This window comes from Misgurnus anguillicaudatus, chromosome 13, assembly GCF_027580225.2.
Source record: "Misgurnus anguillicaudatus chromosome 13, ASM2758022v2, whole genome shotgun sequence".
Taxonomy (NCBI): Eukaryota; Metazoa; Chordata; class Actinopteri; order Cypriniformes; family Cobitidae; genus Misgurnus; species Misgurnus anguillicaudatus.
Genome location: NC_073349.2, coordinates 4,331,808 through 4,340,456, shown reverse-complemented (window position 1 = coordinate 4,340,456; position 8,649 = coordinate 4,331,808). Strand labels below are relative to the sequence as shown.

Genomic DNA, 8,649 nt, shown 5'->3' with positions numbered 1-8,649 from the left:
ATAACACACAAGTGTGCATTTCATTCACAGCATTGTCACATTGTGATCAGTTTTTACTTTTCGCTTAATCTGCTGTATTGGCAGACGGCCAGCTTAAAGAGAATCTTGCTCAGCAAGCTGCCAAACATGACACCTCAAAACTCAAGTTTCTTCCCATGATGCTGCTTTTCTCCTGTTCAAACCACAAAAATCAAAAAAATGTAACGTTTGCTTTTTTGAAATCCTAAAACATGCACCAGCCAGTTCTGGAACAAACACTAATTCAATGGAAAAATGTAGATGTATAGTGATAAGTTTCATGTTTTTCATATTCTCATTGACGCGCATTCAGCTGTGATGGTTTTCTGCAGATCAGGACGCGTTTGTTTGTATAGACTTCATAATAAGGCTGATGCAATTCTGAAAGTGTGCTCCTGCGGTTAGCGCTGCTTTACTCATTTGAGCTGCAGATAGCCACAGGGAGGTATTGATATGCGAAACTCTTTGACATTTTAAAGTGAGCTACTACAGGAACTATACATTGAGGGAAAACAATATAACAGGTTGAACAGGTTAGGGGACGCGTCCAAACGACAAATTTATAGCAACCGTTGACGTTTCAGAGCTACAAAGTCATTCAATGTAACATGCTCTTGATTCAATTGAACACTGCAGTTTATTACTCAATTGTCCCAAAAATACACAAATAATACTAAAACACTCACAGTGCAACATCATCACAGTAGTAGTTCAAAAAAACAACAAAAAAAAGGCATAGTGTTTATGTTTCATCACTGCCCCAAGGCAACAACAGACCCAGATATGTCACATGCACCTTAATGTTGACGAGTGTCTCTTATAAACAACTTTAAACCATCAGTGGGGTTTTCATCAAATCTCTGTGATGCTTGCAAGGCAGCACTATTTTGACACTATTTTCATTAAGGATTCTTTAAAAAATACCGAGACAAATATACCCAAACCACACCCTATAGGTGTAAAGTCGACTTCACGTTCAATTGTAAATGCACGTTCATGTTCAAAGCAAACTCACAATTAGTTCAAATCAAACATCAATGCACTTTGAGTTCATCTATATGCCAAGAATTTCTGGAATGTGCATGAAGATTTCCAGGGAACACACATACAGTACGGATATAATGTATGCTTTCATATGCACTGGATAATGCATGTAAAGACTTAAATCTAGAGTTCCCTATCTATGCTAAATTCCATGACTTTTCGCTGACTAAAAAGCTGAATTTTCATGAGATGCCGGGAGCCTTGTACCCCATACATTTATAAAACATTGAACTTAAATGCGTGAAATGAATAAACAATATCAAGAAACGGAATTCCTTACATCACAAAGCAGATTACATTTTGATACATGCAAACTAAAAAGTGATAAACAAAAGCCCTGATATTCCATGACTTGGACAAAAATATATAAAATTCCATGACCTTCAATGTCTAGAATTGACCTTTAAAAATTCCATGATATTCCAGAAATTCAATGAACCCTGTAAATGTTAACGCTATTCTATTGCTGCCTCACAAGCACTCTTCTTTTCTTCAGAAAATGAAAACCTTTCTCATTCATTATGACACATTTAAAAGTAGAAAAACACTTTGAAGACCCTCATCCCATATTTGATGCCCAATATCCCTGATCATTCATTATTATATATCGCTGTTTTAGTTCAATTTCTCAGTCTCATACACAGAAAAGCCGCTATTCTTTCTGATAGTATTGTCATGTTTTCATCAAATCGGGTCTGCAAATTGTTGCCAGGCCATTGAACTTGCTGTCCAGATTATTAAGCATTTCTGGAGGAAAGTCAGTCTCTGGTAATGAGATTTGATCCAGATCAGTATTTGGAATAATTTCTCCTTCATCTGCGTAACAGCGCGGCTCATAAAAGTCCATGTCTTCCTCGCGCCTTTTGACAGCAAGCAGACTCTGCAGAAGAAGAATATTGTTTTATCAGTCAGATGTTTGGACACTTAAATGTTCAGTGCACTCTCAGAAATAAAGGTACACAAGTTAGTACTCTTTCAAAAAGGTGAATATTATTAGTACTTTAAAGATACATATTTTGTACCTAAATGACCTTTTTTTAAAGGGTACTGCCCCAGTGACAGCTTTGTACCTTTATTTTTGACAGTGTGTTGCTCAATGTTGCTTATGGTTGTGTGAAGTGACAAAGTAATAAATGAGGCTTTAAATCACCTTGTTGATGCGAGTGGCGAGATCTTCCGTGAAGGCTGAAGTGCTGTTATACGCTTGATTGTAAGAACTGGTGCTTCTAAAACTCGATCTCTATATGAAAGATACACAGATGATAAGGCGGTTAAAGGCTATGGAGAGCTGGAGAAGCCATGTGATGTTAAAATCAACTTAATTTTTGTTTACATTAAAATTTCTGATGCTCCTGTAGGAACGCCTTGAGGAATTCTAAAAGACAAAAACAAAGAAACATACAAAATAAGAAAACGAAACTGTGTGTGTTATACATGCTGTTGTTATTAAAGTGAATACTTACTCTGTATATAGATGACCTTTCAAACATCTGATCGGGGTAAAGGATCGTCGGTATCTGTGCGACAGCCTTTACGTCTCTGGATGCATTCTGGATGTTTGTAACATTATTACTTCCACATTTATACATTTAATTTGAATGAAATATATTTCTGGTAATCCTAGCCGTAGCTATCCAAAAATCTGAGACCACTAGATCTGAAATAGTTTTGATGTGGAAATTTGTGCAAAACCTAAAAATCAATATTATTCCTTAAGTGTTTTTAGATGATAAGTCACAAATTTACGTATGTTTGATAACTGACCAAAGACATATTATAGATGTCTTATTTTACCATTATAAAGTTTTCAAAAACCATTTCAGCACAATGACTCCGTTAGTGTGACCACCACCCAAAAAACAATTGTAGGTAACAAAGTAGTAAGCTTGTGTGGGACAAAGTGGGACGTTAAATTGAAACGTAACCTCAAACTGTCGTATAATAATATAATGGAATAATGTGTGTGTGGGTGTTTATGGAGAGAGACACCGGCTCCACCAGTTTGATTGATGGCTGTCACCATACCTGTCAACCCTCCCATTTTTCCAGGGATTGTCCCGTATTTAAATTGTTTCCTGTATTTCTCCCATATTTTTAATCTTTCTATAAAAAATCCCACTAGCCGTATTTGCTACATTTACCTCTGGTAAAGCACGTGGCAGTATATCTGTAATATATCTCAAACAATCCCCGCCAATGAAACAAGAAGAAGAAGAAGAAGAAAAGCTTCCCTGTCCCAAATGGCACACTCCGGACTTGTGGACTTCCTCAGAGTCCACACTTTGATGATATCATGCAGTGCAGACCTTAGGGACCCTTCACGCGATTCAACAAGGGTGCACAAGAGTCGTATTTTGTGACAGACTCGAGCGTCATGCTAGAAATAGGAAGACAAGTTGCCTATCAGTGTGAACAGTGCAGCAGTGGGGGCTTAGCTGAAGACAGCATCCAGGGTGCAAAGGGGGCGCTGATAAGCACACTTTGAATCGTAAAAATGACAGATGGGACCTCCTATGGACTTGTAGACTAAAGGCCAATTTATACATTTGCGTTATGTGCGCGTTATAGGTACGCCGTAACATACGCATAGACGCGAACCCTGTCGCCGTAGCCTTCGCAGTACCTGACGTGCACCTCCTCAAAAATGTAACTACACGTCGAAACGACGCGGACCGCAAGATCTGTGATTGGTCGGCGTGAATGCATTGTGTTTCCTCCTACGCATTTCGGCGGTGTAACTGCAGAGCAACACAAACGCAGAAGTATAAATGCTCATGACGGCGTGGCCTACGTGCGTAGCGTCTGGCGTACCCTACGGTGTAACCCCGACGCAAAAGTATAAATTGGCTTTAACCCTACAGTCACATTAGCTACAAAAGTGAGCGACACCGAGCGACACGCACCTGCTTGATGGGCGTTCCTTGGCTAGTTTCTAAAAGCGGTATCAAAAGTCACTTTAGAGGTATTGTTAAGTTACAAGAACGGTGTTTTTGGATTTAAAAGTATTTATTTCTCGATAAAAGTAACAAAATATATGAGATAAAATGCCTTACTTATCAGATATATACATAAATACGCATTTTCCGCCATCTTGAATTATTTTCTCCGACTTGGCCACAGACCTACGTCACGCTGCTCCTTCACTCTTATTGGCAGTCGCTTTGTCGCATCGCTCAGCATTTGCATAAAATAGTCTGCTTGTCTATTTTGGCCCCGCCTTGCTCGCTCAGTGGCGAGCTCGTCGCTTGTCGCTGGCAAAAGGCCACTTCCATTGAAAATGAATGGTAGCCTGTGACTGGGGGGTAAGCGAGCACGAGCAATTTAAAGCCACGAGACGCATCTATTTGTGTGAGCGGGGTTGCTGCTTTTGACGTAGCGCTGTCAAATAGTGGAGAAACTACCCTACATTTTTAAGACATTTTAAAGACACATGGATGTTTTCTTAAACATGGCAGTTAAAAACCAACACTGATAAAAATGCGGGACGTTTTCCCTAATATGCGACGTGTGGGACAAAGGTTCGAAATGCTATGAAGTACAACGGCAAGGGTGGTCACCCTAAACTCAGTATGTAGCACTTTTGCCTCACAGCGGCAAGGTGTCATAGGCATAGGTCAGCGGCTCTTTTATTTCAGTTTCAAAAGAGTGTGATCTCAGATTTTTTTAAGTCACTTTCATTTTTGATATATACAGACCCAGATATATGTGACCCTGTCTGTGAAATCTAGGTTAAAGTCTTCTCATCTAATGATGAGATGAGGAGCATCAAAGTTTTATTTCCCTTTGATTTTTAATTTCTGACATGATCTTATTCAGTCAACATTAACAATATCAAGATTATATTTTCACAGGATCGTCTTTACATTATGTAGGATGATTTTATGTAGAAAACAGTTAATCACAAAAAACGACTTAAGCTGGGTTTTCAAAGGCAGGGTCACAATTATAAATGTATAAAATAATTTTTAAAATATTTTGTTTGCAACTCACGGTTTTCATCACTTCCAGCTGTTTATATGATTGTACGCTTCTGATGGAATGGGATCTTTTTAGGGGTATCTGCATGAAGGGATGATAAATATATAAGATCATTCAATAATATTTGCAAAGGTAACAGCTGGTGTTGAAAATCTGTAAAACAAAATGTAAATGTTGTTGAGAGTTTTATGATGAAAATACCTCACAGTCTGTTCCTGGGGTTTCAGTGTTGGCTTTAATCAGCTGACTCGAGTTATCTTCCATCATATCGTGAATCATTATTTTTTTACTTTTTAAAAAAAGTGTCATTAAGAGCATTGCTGAAAATTAAATAAAAACATTGTTTAAATTTGGTTATAGTGAAACTGTTTAAATTTTTACTACACTTCACTTTCAGTATATGATCTGCAGTTAGACATGTAAATATTACATTATCATCAATTTAAGTGGAATGTTGTTTTGTTTTATTGACAGATGTATTATGACTGTCACGAGTCAAACCTGATGATTCATGTTATATGATTGTGTCTTGTGTTGCTTTAAGGAATGCAAGGGAATTGAATTAAAACAATATTACCTAGATATTATAAACACTTGACAACTGGCATTAAAATATTTCAGATTCATCAGATTTAATTTTGATATAGAAAATAGAATATTTAAACATCAAAATGCTGCTTTGTTTCAAAATTTCCAAAATCATAAACCCTTATTTCCAGATTTAATCAAAACAATGTTAATTTTAGAAATACCCTGAATTTTAATCCGTATAATAAGCAAACATACATATTCACTTTGTTTATGTAAAATGCTGTGTGCATTTCCACTAAAATGATTACAAGCCCTCACAGGTTTATACAGTTATTATTAGAGCAAATATTTTTTTAGGTGTAACCACAGGTATGAAAGTTAGTTGAGACCACACCTCACCACGCTTGGACTGAAGGACGGTATTATAAAACTGCTTGCAAAAATCTATTTCTAAAGTATTAGAATCAAACTAGATATTAAAGTTTGAAGACAAACTTTATGTTGGCTTGAAAAAGCGTAGCTTGAACGTTTAAAACAGTTTGACAGAAGTTTAGTTTAGTATGCTATCTGGCTGTTAGAATGTTTAAGTATGAAGGTAGCATGATTTAGCATGATGCTAACATGATAAACATGAAGCTGGCATGATGCTAGCATGATTAGCATGAAGCTAGCATGATGGTAGCATGATTAGCATGAAGCTACCATGATGCTAGCATGAGTAGCATGAAGCTAACATGATGCTAGCATGATTAGCATGAAGCTAGCATGATTAGCATGAAGCTAGCATGATGCTAGCGTGATTAGCATGAAGCTAGCATGATGCTAGCATGATTAGCATGAAGCTAGCATGATTAGCATGAAGTTATCATGATGCTAGCATGATTAGCATGAAGCTAACATGATGCTAGCATGATTAGCATGAAGCTAACATGATGCTAGCATGATTAGCATGAAGCTAACATGATGCTAGCATGATTAGCATAAAGCTAGCATGATGCTAGCATGATTAGCATGAAGCTAGCATGATGTTAGCATGAATAGAATGAAGCTAGCATGATGTTAGCATGATTAGCATGAAGCTGGCATGATTAACATGAAGCTAGCATGATGCTAGCATGATTAGCATGAAGCTAGCATGATGCTTGCATGATTAGCATGAAGCTAGCATGATTAGCATAAAGCTAGCATGATGCTAGCATGATTAGCATGAAGCTAGCATGATGCTAGCATGATTAGCATGAAGCTATCATGATGCTAACATGATTAGCATGAAGCTAACATGATGCTAGCATGATTAGCATGAAGCTAACATGATGCTAGCATGATTAGCATGAAGCTAACATGATGCTAGCATGATTAGCATAAAGCTAGCATGATGCTAGCATGATTAGCATGAAGCTAGCATGATGTTAGCATGAATAGAATGAAGCTAGCATGATGTTAGCATGATTAGCATGAAGCTAGCATGATTAACATGAAGCTAGCATGATGCTAGCATGATTAGCATGAAGCTAGCATGATGCTTGCATGATTAGCATGAAGCTAGCATGATTAGCATAAAGCTAGCATGATGCTAGCATGATTAGCATGAAGCTAGCATGATGCTAGCATGATTAGCATGAAGCTATCATGATGCTAGCATGATTAGCATGAAGTTATCATGATGTTAGCATGATTAGCATGAAGCTAGCATGATTAGCATGAAGCTAACATGATGCTAACATGATTAGCATGAGGCTAGCATGATGCTAGCATGATTAGCATGAAGCTAGCATGATGCTAGCATGATTAGCATGAAGCTATAATGATGCTAACATGATTAGCATGAAGCTATCATGATGCTAGCATGATTAGCATGAAGCTAGCATGATGCTAGCCTGATTAGCATGAAACTAGCATGATGCTAACATGATTAGCATGAAGCCGGCATGATGTTAGCATGATTAGCATGAAGCTAGCATGATTCTAGCATGACTAGCATGAAGCTAGCATGACTAGCATGAAGCTAGCATGATGCTAGCATGATAAGCATCAAGCCAGCCTGATGCTAGCATGATTAGCAGGAAGCTAGCATGATGCTAGCATGATTAGCATGAAGCTAGTATGATGTTAGCATGATTAGCATGAAGCTAGCGTGATGTTAGCATGATTAGCACGAAGCTAGCATGAAGCTAGCATGATACTAGCATTATTAGCATGAAGGTAGCATGATTTTAGCATGATTAGCATGAAGCTAGCATGATGTTAGCATGATTAGCATGAAGCTAGCATGATGTTAGCATGATTAGCATGAAGCTAGCATGATGTTAGCATGATTAGCATGAAGCTAGCATGAGGCTAGCATGATTAGCATGAAGCTAGCATGAGGCTTACATGATTAACATGAAGCTAGCATGATGTTAACATGATTAGCATGAAGCTAGCATGATTTAACATGAAGCTCGCATGATTAACATGATGCTAACATGATTAGCATGAAGCTAGCTCTATTTAGCCTGAAGCTAACATGATTTAGCATGAAGTTAGCAAGATATATTGTGAAATTAGCATAAAGCTAGCATGAAACTAGCATGAAGCTAGTATGACTAAGCATTAAGCTAGCATGAAGCTAACATGACCCAAAGACCCAACCCCCATGTCTCTATGATGTTCAGATCCAGAGATATAAGGCTTTGTTTGTTATGTTGCTAGGGTGTTCATATTTGGTTGCTAGGGGCGTGGCTTAATACCTCAATAAGAATCCTATTAAGACTGATTGGATGCCTGAGTAAAATGAGCCCGCCCCTATGTCTCTATGACACTCTGGTGCAAAGATATCCATCTGGGCTTTTTATAATGGTAGTCTATGGGAGATGTTGCTAGGGTACCCAAAATTGTTGCTAGGGGCGTGGCTTAATAGCTCTGGGGCAATCCTAAGAGACTGATTGGATGACTGAGTAAAATGAGCCCACCCCCATGTCTCTACGACACTCTAAAGTAAAGATATTCCATCTGGGACGCTTTCATTCCCTTATATGGGCATGTTTCCTGCCCCATTATAAGTCAATGGGAAATTTTGGGGGCCCAGGGGTACAGCTT

The 8,649-nt window shown here is 38.1% G+C and overlaps 1 protein-coding gene across 1 annotated transcript in view; it reads right to left on the bottom strand.

Annotated features, from left to right (window-relative positions):
• Nucleotides 1–636: 636 nt before the first annotated feature.
• cdh26.2 (cadherin 26, tandem duplicate 2) overlaps nt 637–8,649 on the bottom strand; it is a 43,737-nt gene continuing 35,724 nt past the window's right edge. The window contains exons 12-16 of the mRNA XM_073874858.1: nt 5,053–5,360; nt 2,526–2,612; nt 2,396–2,437; nt 2,213–2,302; nt 637–1,942 (exon numbers count right to left, since the gene is read on the bottom strand). Coding sequence (XP_073730959.1) covers nt 5,227–5,360 — 134 coding nt within the window. The 3' untranslated portion in view covers nt 637–1,942; nt 2,213–2,302; nt 2,396–2,437; nt 2,526–2,612; nt 5,053–5,226. The remainder of the gene's footprint in view (nt 1,943–2,212; nt 2,303–2,395; nt 2,438–2,525; nt 2,613–5,052; nt 5,361–8,649) is intronic.